The sequence below is a fragment of the Scyliorhinus torazame genome, chromosome 8 (assembly GCF_047496885.1).
Source record: "Scyliorhinus torazame isolate Kashiwa2021f chromosome 8, sScyTor2.1, whole genome shotgun sequence".
Taxonomy (NCBI): domain Eukaryota; kingdom Metazoa; phylum Chordata; class Chondrichthyes; order Carcharhiniformes; family Scyliorhinidae; genus Scyliorhinus; species Scyliorhinus torazame.
Window position 1 is genome coordinate 60,750,548 of NC_092714.1, and position 18,396 is coordinate 60,768,943.

An 18,396-nucleotide genomic window follows, 5' to 3' on the forward strand; every position below is an offset into this window, starting at 1 on the left:
AGTTCAGGCACAAGAGAGGGGGAAAGAACGATATTCAACAGCCAACGCATATTGGTCGACAACTCCTGACTCTTAATGAAGCCTGTCTAGTCTTTTGTGATCACCTCTGGGCTCCAACCACAGCCGCAGCACCTTTGTGAGCAATTTAACGCCTGTGTTTAAAAGTGAAATGGGACGAAATGACCCTCATTCCGTAGGGTCCTTGTCCTCCTTCAGGATCAGGGAAATAGAGGCATGCGCCAAAGTGTGGTAAACCACTGTTGCACCTATATTAGGTGATGTACGGTAGGGCCTGTACTATAGGTATGGCGGTAGTCCCTGCCGGCTGGCTCCGCGGAGTATAAATATGTGTGTCCTCCGTGCAGCAGCCATTTCACCAGCTGCTGTGGGAGGTCACACATCTTCGAGCAATAAAGCCTCAGTTGTATTCAACTCTCGTCTTTGTCCAATTGATCGTGCATCAATTTATTGCTCTAAGATTTTCAGAAGATTGTCCTTCATATCAAGCCGGATCGCCTACAGTTGGATCCGCAATCAAGTGACGCCAAAAAGGACTTTCAGCACTGGCTAGCTTGTTTCGAGGCATACATCAGGTCTGCACCAGACCCTGTTCCGGAGGCTCAGCAAATACAGATACTGTACTCGAGGTCGAGCTCCAACGTCTTTCCGCTGATCCAGGACGCGACGAACTACGACAAAGCCATGGCGCTACTTAAAGAACATTATGCCCAGCGGACGAACACGCTCTTCGCCAGAAACGTACTCGCCACTCGCTCTCAGCTCCCTGGTGAGTCCATAGAAGACTTCTGGCAGGCCTAATCCCACTAGTCCGGGACTGTGACTGTTAGGCCATTACGGCCACTGAACATTCTAACCTCCTTATGCGGGACGCTTTTGTTCCGGGGATTGGGTCGGACCTCATACGCCAGCGACTTTTAGAAGGGGCCACGCTCGATCTCGCAGAGACAAAGAAGCTAGCGCTCTCTATGATGGTCGCCTCGTGCAATATTCAGGCATATGCCCCCAGCCGCGTGGCCCACCCCTCCTAGGCATCGTGGACCCCACAGATGGCCGCCCCAACCGGGGCCTTACCTAGCCAATACGCCTGCGCCACGCACCAGCCAGCTCACCCTGGGGGTCCCCGATGTTACTTTAGCGGCCAGCAAAATCACCCCCACCAACACTGCCCGGCCCGCGTTGCCCTTTGTAAGGCTTGTGGTAAGAAGGGGCACTTCGGTGTGCCAGCCCCACACAGTCGCCACTATCGCCCCACCCTCCTCGTTTACACACAATGGGTGCCGCCATCTTCACCCCTTCCGGACCATGTGCGGCCAGTGGGCGCCGCCATCTTCTCCCCCTCAGACCACGCACGGCCAGTGGGCGCCGCCATCTTCCCCTCCACGGAACACGTGCGGCCATGGGCGCCGCCATCTTGTTCAACCCCCGCCACGTGCGGCCCATGGGTGCCGCCATTTTGTCCTCCCCAAGATCTTCAGGCGCCGTCATCTTGTCTCCCCCACAGCACATGGGTACCACCAGCGTTCCAGGACCCGTGCCCCCGTCATCCGACACCAGCGACAACCAACCATGACTCGCCTCAATGACCATCGACCAGTCTCGTCCGCACAACTTGGCCACCGCATCGACCAGCGTTAAAATCGACTGATACGTGACCTCTTGCCTGCTGGACTCCGGGAGCACCGAAAGCTTCATCCACCCGGATACAGTAAGGCGCTGCTCCCTCGCGGTACACCCCGCGATCCGGGGGTACTGTACGGTCACACTGACGGTCCAGGGCGTAGAGTTCAGCGGTTTCTGCCTCTACGTTCTCCCTAACCTCTGCGCTGCCCTACTACTCGGCCTGGACTTCCAGTGTAACCTACAGAGCCTAACCCTGAAATTCGGCGGGCCCCTACCACCCCTTACTGTGTGCGGCCTCGCGACTCTAAAGGTCGATCCACCTTCCCTCTTCGCAAATCTAACCGCAGATTGCAAACCCGTCGCCACAAGGAGCAGACGGTACAGCATCCAGGCCAGGACCATTATCAGGTCCAAGGTCCAGCGGCTGCTTCGGGAAGGCAACATTGAGGCCAGCAACAGCCCCTGGAGAGCCCAAGTGGTAGTAGTTAAAACTGGGGTAAAACACAGAATGGTCGTGGACTACAGCCAGACCATCAATCTGTACATGCAGCTCGACGCGCACCCCCTCCCACGCATATCTGATATGGTCAATCAGATTGCACAGTACTGGGTCTTCTCAACGGTAGACCTCAAATCCGCCTACCACCAGCTCCCCATCCGTAAGGCGGACCGTCCATACACTGCCTTCTAGGCAGACGGTCGCCTCTATCACTTCCTCAGGGTTCCCTTCGGCGTCACCAACAGGGTCTCGGTCTTCCAAAGGGAGATGGACCGAATGGTCGACCGGTACGGTTTGCGGGCCACCTTCCCGTACTTAGACAGCGTCACCATCTGCGGCCACGATCAGCAGGACCACGATGCCAACCTTGCCAAATTTCTCCACACCGCCACTCTCCTAAACCTCACCTGCAACAAGGAGAAGTGCGTGTTCAGCACAAACCACTTGGCCATCCTCGGCTATGTGATCCAGAACGGAGTTCTGGAGCCCGATCCCGACCGCATGCGCCCCCTCATAGAGCTCCCCCTCCCCCACTGCCCCAAGGCTCTCAAACGCTGCCTGGGGTTCTTTTCATACTACGCCCAGTGGGTCCCAAACTAGGCGGACAAGGCTCGCCCACTCATACAGTCCACCCATTTCCTCCTGACGGCCAAGGCTCAACAGGCCTTCGCCCATATCAGAGCCGATATCGCCAAGGCCGTGATGCACACAGTAGACGAGACACTGCCCTTTCAAGTGGAGAGCGACGCCTCAGTCGTCGCCCTAGCTGCCACCCTCAATCAGGCAGGCAGGCCCGTGGCATTCTTTTCCCGCACCCTTCATGCCTCTGAAATTCGGCACTCATCCGTCGAAAAAGAGGCCCAAGCTATCCCTGAAGCTGTGCGGCATTGGAGACATTACCTGGCCGGCAGGAGATTCACTCTACTCACGGACCAACGGTTGGTAGCCTTCATATTCAATAACACACAGCGGGGCACGATCAAGAATGATAAGATCTTGAGGTGAAAGATCGAGCTCTCCACCTATAATTACGAGATTTTGTAGCGCCCCAGCAAGCTCAACGAGCCCCCAGACGCCCTATCCCGAGGTGCATGTGCCAGCGCACAAGTAGACCGACTCCGGGCCCTCACGACAGCCTTTGCCACCCGGGAGTCACACGGTTGTACCATTTCATAAAGGCCCGCAACCTGCCCTACTCCGTCGAGGAAATACGGACAATCACCAGGGATTGCCAGGTCTGTGCAGAGTGCAAACCGCACTTCTACCAGCCGGACCGCGCGTGCCTGGTGAAGGCCTCCCGCCCCTTTGAACGCCTCAGCGTGGATTTCAAAGGGCCCCTCCCCTCCACCGATTTTAATACGTATTTCCTCAGTGTGATCGATGAATACCCCCGGTTTCCCTTCGCCATCCCATGCCCCGACATGACGTCTGCCACCGTCATTAAAGCCCTCAACACAATCTTCACTCTGTTCGGTTTCCCCGCCTACATCCACAGTGACAGGGGATCCTCATTCATGAGCGATGAGCTGTGGCAGTTCCTGCTCAGCAGGGGTATCGCCTCCAGCAGGACGACGAGCTACAACCCCCGGGGAAACGGACAGGTAGAGAGGGAGAACGGAACGGTCTGGAGGGCCGTCCAACTGGCCCTTCGGCCCAGGAACCTCCCGGCCTCCCGCTGGCAGGAGATCCTCCCTGATGCACTCCACTCCATTTGGTCACTACTATGCACCGCCACTAATAACACACCGTATGAGCGTCTCTTTGCCTTCCCCAGGAAGTCCACATCCGGGGTGTCGCTCCCGACCTGGCTCGCAGCTCCAGGACCCGTCCTTCTCCGTAGGCATGTCCGACTCCACAAGGCGGACCCGTTGGTGGAAAGGGTGCAATTGCTCCATGCGAACCCCCAGTATGCCTACATGGCGTACCCCGACGGCCGCCAGGATACTGTCTCCCTCAGGGACCTGGCACCAGCAGGTTCCACACACACACACCTCTGGCCCGGCTCCACCCCCCCTCCCCAGGCACTCCCAGCAGCAACCCCCCCAGGACCATCCGTCCTCCCCCTGCCCATGCCCAAAGATGAAGAGGATTTCGGCACGCTCCCGGAGTCACCGAAGACCAGACCAGCATTGGCATCGCCGCCACCACTGCGTCGCTCCCAGCGGCACATCAAGGCCCTGGACCGGTTAAACCTCTAACTGGTTCACTGGACTTCAAAATAATTTTTTTTTCCCCGCATTGTATATGTAAATTCAATTGCTACCACCCCCGCCGGACTCAATTTTAACAGGGGGTGAATGTGGTAAACCACTGTTACACCTATATTAGGTGATGAACGGTAGGACCTGTACTATAGGTATGGCGGTAGTCCCTGCCTGTGGCTCTGCCCAGTAGGCGGAGTATAAATATGTGTGACCTCCGTGCAGCAGCCATTTCGCCAGCTGCTGTGGGAGGCCACACATCTTAGAGCAATAAAGCCTCAGTTGTATTCAACTCTCGTCTTTGTCCAATTGATCGTGCATCACAAAATAACGGGCAACAAACCCTGGGACAAGGCATCATTGAACATGCCCAACATTAACTGGATCAACTGACCTGTAAACTTCTTGTAAAACTCAATGGGGAATCCATCAGGGCCAGGAGCCTTACCCTCCTACGTTAACCCAATACATTTCATAATTTCCACAGGACCCAACGGGGATTCCAACTCCAAAGAGAAAATGCTGGAAAATCTCAGCAGGTCTGGCAGCATCTGCAGGGAGAGAAAAGAGCTAACGTTTCGAGTCCAGATGATCCTTTGTCAAAGCTCAAATTCCCACTCCTTCCGCCTCTCCCCCTCCACCAATGGAAAGGACAATGCATCTAAAAACGCCATCATGGTCGAACCCTTCCCAAGGGACTCCAATCTCTTGAGATCCCGACAGAATGTTTTGAAAGCTGCATTGACTTTAGACAATGTGGAAACCAGCCTGCCCCGCTTATCTGCACAATCTCCCGGGAAGCAGCTTGATGCCTCAGCTGATGAACTAAAAGGCAATTGGCCTTCTGCCCATATTCATAAAACTCCCCCCTCCAGCGTCGCAACTGGCTCACCGTCTTATCTGTTGATAGCAAATCAAACTGCGTCTGTAGCCTATTCCCATTCCCAAGCAACTCTGGGGTAGGGACAAGCGAGTACTAGCATTCCACCTCCAGGATAGAGTCCACCAGCCTCTGCCACTCCACCCTCGCGGTCCTTTCCATGTGTGCCTTGGAAGAAATTATCTCCTCCCTAAAGACCACCTTAAGAGCCTCCCACAGGGTAGAAGACGAGGTAAACTCACATTTATTGAATTTGACATGCTCGCCAATGGCGGAGGACATACGATCACAACATTTTTGTCTGCCAACAGCACTTTATCCAACCTCCATGGTGGGCGTTTGGAGGGACTGACTCTAGGGCCAAATCCCAAAAATGTGAAGCATGATCCGAGATCACAATCACCGAATACCCCACCTTCGTCACCCAGAGGAGAGACCATCCCATCACAAAAATGTCAATCCGTGAGTAGACCTGATGGACAGGGGTGAAAAAAATCTTTATCTCCCGGGTGCAAAATAGCCACTGATGCTTCCATAAAAGCCAATAACACCGTTGCCATCTCTGAAGGAGCCAGTGATTTGGGCCTAGATTGATCCATCCTTGGATCTAGAACACAGATTAAGTCCCCCAGAAAGATTAGCTGTTGCGCTTCCAAGTCAGGAATGGAGGCCAGAAACTTGTTAACAAAACCCATATCATCCCAATTTGGCCGCATAAATGTTAACCAGGACGACTAAGCCAAGGATCACATATCAACCATTAGGATCTCCAAGATCCTAGCAGCTGAAAATTGAATCCTTTTATTGGTCAAAATTGCCGTCCCCTCCGGGCCCTACCATCGAAACCCGAGTGAAATATTTGATTCACCCACCCCTTCCACAACCTAGTCTGGTCCCATCCCCACAAATGGGTCTCTGCAGAAACACCACATCAGCACTCAAACTTTTTAGATGCACATATATCGTCTACCTTTTCATTGGGCCATTCAACCCCCTTACAATCCAGGTGAACAGCTGAATTTAAAATGCTGTCTGTACCAGAACAAAAACCAGAACAAAAACACTAAGTTCATTATCCAAATCTAAACTAAGATAATGAGCTGCAGTTACTCTACCGCTCCGTTTCCATTAACTAGCTAACAATTCAGTTAGCAGGGCGGCCCAGAGTCAAGAAAAATATTAACAGCTTCACAAAAGTCGAACGTAACATCTTAGAACCACGTACTCCAACAGGGAGCCATATTTCCCCCATAACAATTATAACACAAAGAACAAAACTCCCATAACCTTGATCCCCACACCCAAATCCAAACTTTGAAACCACTGACCCACCCAAGAACAAAGAAATGCAGACATAACAAGAAAGCCCAACAACTCCCCACAACCACATACCTATCCCCAACATCCAAATACCTCACATAAACCTTAATCAACTCACACCCACCCTATGTTTTTTTACAAAAGTCTCTACATCGATCAGCCCATCAAACAAATTGTCTTGTGATTCAAATGTCACTCTGAGTCTCACTTGCCACACCACCTCAAATCGCACTCCACTCTTATATTGGGTGACCTTAGCTTTATTAAACGCTGTCCGCTACCTCACCAGCTCCGCTCCAAAGTTTTGATACATCCTGATGGCGTGACCTTCCCATTTATAATCATGATGATCCTTTGCCCATTTCAGGACCCGTTTCTTCTCCTGAAAACTATGGAACTTTACAATAACAGCCCATGGCGGTTCATCGGACGGGCTTTGCCGGAGTGTCCTGTGTACTTGATCCAGCTCTGGATGGGACGTCCTTCCCCCACCATCTTCCCAGACATCTTTGAATAGTATTCTGTGGGAGTTGGGACTTCCATTCTCTCTGACAACCCCACAATTCTGGCGTTCTCCCTCGTAGATCGAGTGTCCAGATCGTCCACTTTGGCCTTCAGTGTTTTATTCACATCGGCCAAATGTAACATCTCAGCTTCCAGAGAGGCAATCTGGCCACTGGATTTGAGAGAGCTGCCTCCACTTCCTTTATCATGGTGCTCTGCGCTTTTACAACTAGTTGGTCTTTTCCAATGCCGACTGAATGGGAGCCTCTTCTATCGACCGCTTCTGCATCTCAAATTAAGTTGCCTAGATGCCAGTTAGCACCTTGGCCGTTAGTGGAGAGGACAGAGCCGCAGCACCACCCTCTGCCATTTTCTCCTCAGAAGAACCCTGAGAAGTCTCCGACTCCATCGGCGAATGTCCTTCAAATTTCTTTGCCCTGATCCTTCTGGGCATTTCCCTTATGTGGGCACTTGTAACATCGATTGTGTAGGATTTCAAACACACATACCCCCAGAAACTGAGCGCAAAGGGCTAAAAACTCAGTACTCTGGTGGGAACCACCTCATGTGTGATCTCTCTCTACATATCACCACTGGAAGTCCTCCCCATATGTCTTCATAATCAGCCTATCTACCTGTCTTGCTGCCTTCCAGTGTCTATGGATATGCACCCAAATATCGCTCTGGGTCTGTACTTCCTAGGTGTCTGCTGTTCATTGTGTATTCCCATGCCTCCTTTATCCTCCCTGAATGCATCATTGCATACTTTCAGGGTTAAATTCCATTTGCCACTGTTCTGCCCATCTGACCAGCCCATTTATATCATCCTGTAAGCCAAGGCTTTCCTCCTCGCTTTTTACCACACCATGTTCATACCACCCACATTCATTAGAACATTAATGTACACTACCAGCACCACGGGACCAAGCAACGATCGCGGTGATACACCACTGGACAGGTGTTGCTGCACAAAACATCTTCCGTTTTTCTTGTCGAAGATCCATCACTGCATAATAGTGGTTGCTGCAAGCTGGCTTCAAAATCTCCAGTCTATCAATGCATTCACATTATAATAGTTTGCATCTGTATGAGCTGGATTTGCCTACGTCCCAATGTTAAAATTGTGGACAATCGAACATTCTGCCCAAATGGACTTGAAATAGCACCAGTTAAGAAATCAGTTGCATATATGGAGCAGCGCTTCCTCAATGTAATCAGCTGTGTGTTAATGGACAGGCATCGATTTCACCAAACTGAACAACTTAATATCAAGTCTTTTTTTCTTTTTTTGTTAAAAAGTAATCCTTGGTATGTTTAACCATTGACCTACCCAATGGCTGGTGCTGTTTTATTAATAAAGCTGAAACGGATCGATAAGCAAAAAGAAGCACTTTTAAGATGAATGTCTGGTCCTAGCTCCCCCTTTGAGTGATGCGACTTAAAAATCGCCGAAAACGGCTTAAGAGAAAACAAAATGAGCCATTTATAACCTGAAAATATTTTCTTAAACTTGCTAATTCGTCTAAGAAAGTTAGCGTCATTTAAAGAATCTTTTCAAACCAGCAGAACTGGCGACAGAACATTGCTACATTTACCTGGTGATGTAGCTAGGTTTGTTGGTGGCATCTGATTGGGGTGAATGGATTCTTCAACTGGTATAAAACATCAGAGCGGGATTCTCCGACCCCCCGCCGGGTCAGGGAATCACCAGGGGGCGGCGTGAATCCCCCCCCCCTGCCGGCCGCTGAATTCTCCGGCACCGAAAATTTGGCGGGGGCGGGAATCGCGCTGCGCCGGTTGACGGCCCCCACCCCACCGCCGGCGATCCTCCGGCCCCCCTCCAGCCCGCGATGGGCTGAAGTTCCACTGCTGTCATGCCAGTCCTGCCGGTGTGAATCAAACCACCTCCCTTCCCGGCGGGACTGGCGGTGCGGCTCCGGGGGGGGGGAGCGTGGGGCGATCTGGCCCTGGGGGGGGGGGGGGTGCCCGCAGGGTGGCCTGGCCCGCGATCGGGGCCCACCGATCCACGTTGGGCCTGTGCCGTAGGGGCACTCTTTTCCTTCTTCCTGGGCCATTGCCCCTGCGATGGCCATTGCGGAAGTGAACCCCCCCTGCGCATGCGCGGGGATGACATCAGCAGCCGCCGCCGCCCCCGCGCATGCGCGGCCTTCCGTCGACCGGCGAGGTCCCTTCGGCCCAGGCTGGCATGGCGCCAAAGGCCTTTCCCGCCAGCCGGCGACGCGCCAACCACTCTGGCGCGGGGCTAGCCCCTCAAGGTGAGGACTTGGCCCCTAAAGGAACTGCACCTTTAGGGGCGGCCCGACGCCGGAGTGGTTCCCGCCACTCCATCCCGCCGGGACCCCCCGCCCCACCGGGTGGGGGAGAATCCCAGCCTAGGGAAAATGCGAGCGTGAGTGGTTTTGGGGGGTAGCTCACGTTAAAAATTCAACCATCCTTTGAGCTATTTTGACCAATTGTGTTTGAACCAGTAGCACGGATCAATCTGAAGTAATAACTCTGACCGCCTTTCCTTTTATTCCAGAAGTGGAAATTCAGCTGTGTCTTCTCTACGGTTGACAACTGGAGGTTTAATGACAGCCCCAGCATGGCAGAACATCTGAAAACCTGTTCATATTATGTGGCAGAGAGTAGATCAAAGCCTGTCGCCCTCACCGATATGTGCAAATCCTCAGAGACAAAACAAGAGAACAAGAACCTTGTTAGTATTTTTAGTAGGAAAAAAGCAGCAAATAGATTTTCCAGTCTGATGGTATAAAGTTTTAGTGTTTTGATCCTGATGTTTCATTCAATGTTCTTAGTAATTTTTAGCATATCGCTTACACTTAGGACAGCTCGAATCTTTGCATTTCAACAGTATACGAGACACCCCATTCATAGAATTCATGGAATTTACAGTGCAGAAGGAGGCCATTCGGCCCATCAATCTGCACCGGATCTTGGAAAGAGCACCCCACTTAAGCCCACACCTCCACCTTATCCTCCCAACCCCACCTAACCTTTTTTGGATACTAAGGGCAATTTAGCATGGCCAGTCCACCTAACCCACACGCCTTTGGACTGTGGGAGGAAACCGGGGCACCCAGAGTAAACCCACGTAGACATGGAGAGAACTTGAAAGTTTTGTTTTATTTGCCACATGAACTGAAAAGAGGTATGGCAATGGTGCAGCATGGTATGTATTTGACTCAAGACTACAGTCTACACCTGTGTAATAAGGCAGGATGAATAAAAATAGTTTAAAACCAGACTTGTATAATAATAATAATCTTTATTGTCACAAGTAGGCTTATATTAACACTGCAATGAAGTTACTGTGAAAATCCCCTTGTCGCCACACTCCGGCGCCTGTTCGGGTACACTGAGGGAGAATTCAGAATGTCCAATTCACCTAACAAGCACATCTTTCAGGACATGTGGGAGGAAACCGTAGCACAAAGAAACCCATGCAGACACTGGGAGAACCTGCAGACTCCGCACAATGACCCAAGCCGGGAATTGAACCTGGGACCCTGGCACTGTGAAGTAACAGTACTAACCATTGTGCGACCGTGCCGCCCATGTATCATGACTTGTAGGAATAAATAGGAGCATGGTAATCTACTTACTGGTTTTAAGGTCAGAATCTGATTATCATCAGATAATTTCATGTTGGTAATTTTAAGTTTATTTTTAGCGCAGTATATGTATCTGTCAACAGGCAGACCAACTCTTACTGGTGAACGGTATTCCTGCAGTCCTCACCAAGGTGAATTTTTGATGATGCTGTCATGGGGAGGGGGAGGGGGGAACTAACTCAATCAGGTTTGCTCTTATAGAATCCCGACAGAGCAGACGGAGGCATTCAACCCATCGGGTGTTCGAAGGAGCACCCCACCTAGGCCCATGCCCCCGCCCTATCCCCGTAACCCCAACTATCCTTTTTGGACACTAAGGGGCAATTTAGCCTGGCCAATGCACCTAACCTGCACATCTTTGGACTGTGGGAGGAACAGGGAGAACGTACAAACTAGACACAATCACCCAAGATCAGAGTTGAGCCCGGGTCCCCTGGCACTGTGAGGCAGTAGTGCTACTATCCCACTATTACACCGTGGTCTGGTGCATCTTCTAGTCGTTGTCCGCAGAATATGGCCAGAAGTCTGGGAGCTGGAGGCTTCCCTTCTAATTGCCTCTGTTTCTGGCTGAGAAATTGTAAGCGACAGCATTACAAAGGGATAATACTATTTTTATTTAATAAAGTTTCTGCTGTATTAACATGAAAATAAACAATTCTGTTTTTAAAGATAAATTCATTTGTCATAACACTACCAAAATATGATGCGGTTTCCTTATAAGACTGGAGGTAGTGTGGGGAGGGGGCGAGAAGTGGTGAGGAGTGATGGTGGAAAATTTATAATTTGAGTTTTCTTTTACTTTCTGGAGTTTTAATTTCACGCTGTGTTTTTTTTTTTGCCAATTCAGCTAGCTGTCTGTTCAGAAAGTAGGTTTAATGATTAAAACCAGAGGTCTGAGGGGGCTTATGTTCTTATTTGAAATGTTTTATATGTTAACATTTTTGGAGGTTAACGTTACCAATAGGTCAAATGGCTCCATTTAGTTCTATGTAATAAGGTCTATCATAAGTGCGAATGCAGAATGCATTACTACTGAATGCGGGTGGCACGGTGGTGCAGTGGTTAGCACTGCTGCCTATGGCATTGAGGACCTGGGTTCGATCCCGAGTCACTGTCCGTGTGGAGTTTGGACATTCTCCCCATGTCTGTGTGGGTTTCACCCCCACAACCCAAAAGATGTGCAGGTTAGGTGGATTGGCCATGCTAAATTGCCCCTCAATTAGAAAAAAATAATTGGGCACCCTAAAATTATTTATGAATACCGAATGCATATGAACACATTATTCGGAAAATATTCATTGTTACAGTTTTCAATACTCTTTTCAATGTGACAAAGGTGTTCCTGAGGTTTCAAAGTTTACTTATCAGTACAGTATACACATTAAATAATGAAGAAAACTTCACTAGTCAGGCAGGAAAAAATAAAAATGATTATGCCTAGTTTATTCATGAAAATTTTGTTTTGTTTTATTGCTAGATTGTGCTATTGTTTGTAAAATGAACTTTTGCCAAAAGATATAGCGAACATATTTACTTCACAACCTTCAACTTCACCGTCAATCTCCACTCTTGTCCAGCAAAAAGGAAATAGTTTATACTTCCATGACTGTGGTCACATTTTCTAGAACATATGACCTTTCATTTTGCTTGTACACTGTGCATATTGGCATGTTGAAATATCACTTAAAACAAAACACATATTTCACTAATCTCAAATGCCCTCAAACTGAACTGCTGGAGCTTGAGCACATTTGAGACTGAGTATTCCCTGTCAGGAAATGTGCAAATTCTGGCAATATCCAAACAACTTAATGATCACCAAAATGATTTAAGAACTGACCACCTACCAACAAAAAGCAAGGTGTACTTGATTCCGGGGCATAGATTTCTAAATTATTATACGCAATCAGATTTTGCAGACTTTTGTATTGTAACTGTCAACAAGCAATCATTTTTCTCCTGATTATCATGCCAGAACTGGTACATCTATCTAAGATTCCATGACTATGTGGAGTTGTAGCAATTTGCATTATGATTAAATGAGTTCAAGTTCAGTTCAGTCTCTGCCAGCATTTCTGAGATTTGGAGGGGGAGAGGGGGTATTTATTCCATTTAAGTGGCTGAAGAGTAAGGAAGGAATTTAAATCTCCACACTTCAGTGTGACAGACCAGTTGGCATGGTTTCAACTTGCAAGCTGGGAAATTTGACCTGTTGTTCTCCACTGGTGTTGGAATCCAAACTGTTTTAGCTCCAAGCAAAGCTCTCCAAATGTTTAATTCAATAAAATATAAAGCAAACAATTATGGAATACAGCTTTTATTAAACTTTATCTAAATTAAGATTTTCTAATGGACAGTACTATAATGAACATAGTATTTCACACTGCATGGGCTGTATTATGCACATTTCACAAGTAGGTTCAATAATATTCATGATTCTTCTCATTTTTTTGTTGACTTTTAGTGGACACAATATAAGTTTGCAACATACAACCTTTGTTCAATATACTCATATACAATCTACAATACAACACATTGGTGTTACTTCATTATTTCAGTTGCATTTTTCATTGAATGACTTTCAATTTGTCAATTTATTGTAGTGTTATCCTTAATGCTCTTTATTAGGAAGATGGAACACCAGAATATCCACTGAAAGGGAAACTTGAAACTTCACATAATACCTTGTTATTTGAAGTATTTTTGATAGTTACTCATCAGATAAATATTTGCTGCAACTGAAAATACAGCTATGTAATTCTTGGTAACCAATAAAGTTGGTACAAATAACATTTGGTTCATTTTTCCTTACTAATTTTTTTAAAAAGAACTAGTGAAAAGGTAATATTACTCTGATGGGAGTAAGTGACATTTTTTCCAGAACTAGTTTACACATAATATATTTAATTTAGAAACATAATAAAATGAAATAGAAATAAAATGACCAACTGTAGAAATTATAATTTGTGGATAGGAATATTTTCAATGTACAATTCTGTGAAAAACTGAAATTATTTAATTTTTTTTAGTGACTGACAGACTAATACTGACATTGTTTGCATGAAGAAATGTTGTCAAATTAAGGGGCTGAATTCTTCCGCCCCGCCCGCCGCATGATCGCCACGGGGGGGACACGGACCTCGTAAAGGTCCATTGACCTCGGACGGGAATTTCCGGTTGCCAGGTGGGCGCTGATGGAGAATCCTGCCCAATTACGTTTTTAAATTCCAATTACTTCCAATATTCCTTACATTCTCTTGAAAATATAAACTTTTACTGAAGTGAGCAATCTGCCAACAGAAACAAAGTTGAACTGGAAGAATTGGGGATATTTAATACGGTAAGTAATTACGAGCAGTAAATCATCAGAAGTAATTTTGAAGAGATGGGAGACAATAAGGAAGTTGAATAAGTCCGATGGAAGTACTCATACCAGATCTATCCAGCCCAAAGTCAGAGTGTCTTTAAGACAGATAGATAGGTTCTTGATTAATAAGGGAATCAGGGGTTATGGGGAGAAGGCAGGAGAATGGGGATGAGAAACACATTAGCCATGATTGAATTGCGGAGCAGACTTGATGGGCCGAATAGCCTAATTCTGCTCTTATGTCCTATGGTCTGACTCATTTATCATGAGATTCACCACTTTAAGGCTAACACTGAAGGCTGTTTCGATATCCCTTAGCCACAAGGGAAGGAACACACACCTATAAAGGTAAAGACAGTATTGAGATCTGGGAGAGCACTAGAGAGATACTCTGGCAAATGTTACAAGAATCTGGGAATATCTTCCTACCAGGTGACAAAGCTGGAGTTGAATTTGCTAAAGGTATTGGTAGTTCTGTTAGAAAAGGCCTTCTGGGGGCAGCGATCGGGTGTGGCAGGAGATTTTGTAGCGGCTGTAAAAGTTAAGACCTAATAATTCGGCTTCTCGCCGCACAGCCAGCCACATTTTTAAATATAAGGTTTCATTGCTGAACAGTTGAGAGTAGATTCTGAACAGACTTCGCTTTCCGAAAGCATTCAGTGTAGCGAGGGTGGGAGGAGGGGGACAATTCATCAGGCGGACCGGTGGGGGACAATTCATCAGGCGGTCCGGTGGGGGGGATGCTGCCGAGAGGAATGGTATCAGCGGCGGAACCGGGGTTCCGTTTCCGGCGGCGGCTTATTTGAAATTGATCAACAACTGAAATGACATGAGGAGATTCAGCTCACAGAGCTGAACATGTCCGGAAATATCAACATTGGGTAAATGCTGCTGGAGGCTCTGATAAGCGGCCTCTTTATTCCGAGTCTGATTTAAAATATAAATAACCAGGAATACATAAGGTACCAAATGAAAGATTTGACGGAACAATTAACGAAAGCTGCCTAAAAGGGGCTGGGGCCGGGGCCGGGGCATTTAACCTGTCGCTTTTTGTATTGTTCGATTGCAGTGAGCAGTAGTTCTGATCTATTCCCAAGAAGTATAACCTGCCGATGTTTCTATCTACATACATATATGATTTTATACATAGAAATAAAAGTGCATATTTTGCTCATGTAATTATTTTGGAAGTCAAGTGTGAAAGTCGAAAGTCTTTCGGAGACTCGGCATCCTCCGAGTTTCCAGATTCGATGCGGGGAAATGAGCAACAAGGAAACTATCAGGTGCCGACAAAGATTCATGGGGCAACATCGAGTATCCATTCGGAAGAAAAGGTAAGAAACTTTAAATTCGTGAGGGGACCTGCATTTAGTTTTCTGAGTTATTCTGGATTGCCAGCCCAGTAACATACCTGCTATATTGTACTACCTCACGGAGGATTTCTTTAATGACGGGAGACGAGTATTTTCAGCTCAAAATATAATTTTGTAGAACGTGAGATATAGGCGCTGAAGAAATCTTCACATCTGTTTACCTTCCTTTCAAATAAAAATTCCTCACTGAGCAGGAAATCTTGACTAGAATCCGCACCACTGTTAAAGAATAGGAGATTTAATTACCCTGACAATCTGACAAAACACGTGCCTGGTTTTTGCGAGCAGGAGATCCGGGTATGGCAAAGTTAAACCAGTTGCATAAGGTTGCAGAGTCTGTTAAACCCCCATGTTGCCGCCCCTCATTTCATTTCGGGGTTGTTACTCGTTCACTTGTAATAGTTTAGTTGTAATTCTGTACTGTCAAATCTTGTTAAAGCTGTTCTGCTTCAGTATTTCTGAATGAATGAGTGGATAGTGATGTACATTGGAATTATCTGCAATGTCTTGCTGGGATACACATCTATCTTGAGTCGGTGGATCATTAAAATGATTAACGAAGAGTTAATTGAGGCCTTTTTTAAAATTTCCCAGCAGCGTTGATTCACCCTCTTTAAACCTTCGCCGCTCAGGCCGGTTACAGCAGCGAGTTCCCATGCGAGGTACAAATGGGAAGGAAAATCACACAGATGGAATGCAAGACGAGGTAGGTTTTGCAGAGGGCACCCAAAAGCAATTATACAATTTGGGGTTGAAGTATTTTTAAGAAGCAAATGTTAGAAGAAGCTATTATTAGACATGTTATAGCTGGGCACTTGGATAAATTCAAGCTCATCAGGCAGAGTCAACATGGCTTTGTGAAAGAGAAATTTGTGAAAGGGAAATCATGTTGGACCAATTTATTGGAGTTATTTGACATGGTGGATATAGGTGCTGTGGATATAGGGGAATATGATGGATGTACTGTATTTATATTTCAAGAAGCTATTTGATAAGGTGCTACAAAGGCTATTGCTTCTTATTCCGGAAGATAAAAGCTCATGGTGAGGGGGTAATGTATTGGAAAAGTTAGAAGATTGACTAGCTAACAGAAACAGAGTTGGCATAAATGGGTAATTTTCTGGTTGGCAGGATGTGACGAATGGTGTGCCACATGGATCAGTGCTGGGGTCTCAACATTTTATGATTTATATAAATGATTTGTTTGGCTGAAGAGATCGAAGGTATGATTGTTAAATTTGCTGTTGACGCAAAGAGAGGTAGAAAAATAGGTCGTGATGAGGACATAAGCAGGCTTCAAAGGGATTTTGATAGGCTAAATGAATGGGCAAAGTTCTGGCAAATGGACTGTAGTGTGGGCAAATATGAAATTAACGGGTGGATGTGGAAGGAATGTTTCCTCTAGTAGGAGAATATAGAACTAGGGGTCACTGTTTAAAAATAAGGAACTGTTCCTTTAAGACTGCGATAAGGAGAATTTATTTCCCTGAGGTCAGGAGTCTTTGGAACCCTCTTCCTCAAAAGATGGTGGTAGCAGAGTCTTTGAATATTTTTAAGCCAGAAGTAGATGAATTCTATATATTCTTGGTCAGCAAAGGGGTTGAAACGTTATCGGGGGTAGTTGGGTATGTGGAGTTGAGGTTACAATCAGATTAGTCGTGGCCTTATTGAATGATGGAACAGACTCAACGGGCCGAATGACATACTACTCCTAATTCATATGTTCATAAATCTTTCACCTTTCTGTTGAAACTGAACTTAGTAGTATGAAATCAAATTCTTGATTGTGCGTGAGTAGGTTGGCTCCAGCAGTGCGTGATGGTCTCGCACCCCGACGCCGGCTTCCCGATTCTCCCCCGCTAATTCGCCGGCGCCCGCGGGATTCCCGCCGCGTCGGTCGGGGACCATTGAAAGCGGTCCCCCTCAGCGATTCTCCAGCCCCGATGGGCCGAGTGGCCGCCGAGTCCCACTGGCATGGGTTACTCAGGTCCCACACGGCGGGACCTGAAAGGTGAGTCTGCGGGGGGCCGTCCTAGAGGGGCGGCGGGGGTGCATGGTGGCCTGGCCTGCGATGGCCTGGCCCGTGATTGGGGCCCACCGATTGGCGGGCAGGCTGGTTCTGTGGGGGCCTATGTTCTTCCGCGCCGGACCTCTGTAGGGCTCCACTATATTGCCCGGGGGCTGGCGCGGAGAAGGGAACCCTCACGGCCGTAGTGCGCATGCACGGAATCATGCCGAACTCGTGCCGGCCGTTCCGCGGTGGCTGGAGCTGCGGTTACCACTCTGGCGTCGTCCTAGCCCCCTAGGAAGGGGAGCATTCCCCATTATCGGTGACCAATGACACCGGAGTGGTTGGCGCCGCTTTTCACGCTGGCATGGGGACATAGCCCCATTATTGGAGAATCCCGCCCTGTATTTTTTTGAGACCGATTCTACTGGAAAGGGAAACTGGTCCTCCCAGTTTCAAAGGGGGAAAAAGCTGAAATTGTGATTGGAAACAAAAACCTCTAGGGAGGCTGGTTGAAAGATGTAAAAGGGCACCGGTCAATCCAAGCTCAGTAGAAGTTGATGAGTCCGGTGGTACAGTACAGGCAGGCTGAAGAACGCAGTGGTTAGATCCAAAGCTGAGAAAAAGAAAATACACAACTACTGCAGTGTTCTGTTAATTGAAGATAATATTGGTGGATCTATGTCCTCCAAACAGAGTTGAGGAGGCTCTGCAGATGTGTGCCACCTTTGGTGATGAGCATGCCTATGGAACTTTGGTTGGTTATGCATTGCAGTTGGTTGTTGATCAGGCAAAATCCTAGAAGAAGAGCTTAAATTCTTTGTGAAGAAGAGTTTTGAAATATCTTTGTGACTGAAATTGATTACCTATATATTGATTGGACTGTTGAGGCCAATTCATAAGATCTATCTTAGTTGTATCTGCCATTTAATGTGTAATTTATAGGTTTATCATCGACTACAGTGTAC

At 47.6% G+C, this 18,396-nt stretch overlaps 2 protein-coding genes across 4 annotated transcripts in view; both read left to right on the forward strand.

The window, feature by feature from the left end:
- The window catches only part of LOC140427882 (F-box only protein 40-like), an 84,086-nt gene extending 70,543 nt beyond the window's left edge, over positions 1–13,543 (forward strand). Inside the window, exon 4 of the mRNA XM_072513704.1 lies at positions 9,588–13,543. Within this exon, the coding sequence (XP_072369805.1) occupies positions 9,588–9,821 (234 nt within the window). The 3' untranslated portion in view covers positions 9,822–13,543. The remainder of the gene's footprint in view (positions 1–9,587) is intronic.
- Positions 13,544–14,838: 1,295 nt separating this feature from the next.
- Positions 14,839–18,396, forward strand: part of polq (polymerase (DNA directed), theta) — a 144,080-nt gene continuing 140,522 nt past the window's right edge. For 2 of the 3 annotated variants that reach the window (XR_011948657.1, XM_072513705.1), the window contains exons 1-2: positions 14,839–15,381; positions 16,015–16,126. Coding sequence is in view for 2 of the 3 variants with exons in the window: in XM_072513705.1 (XP_072369806.1) it covers positions 15,308–15,381; positions 16,015–16,126 (186 nt within the window). In the remaining variant the exon portion in view is untranslated. The remainder of the gene's footprint in view (positions 15,382–16,014; positions 16,127–18,396) is intronic. The other variant, XM_072513706.1, reaches the window with a different exon arrangement.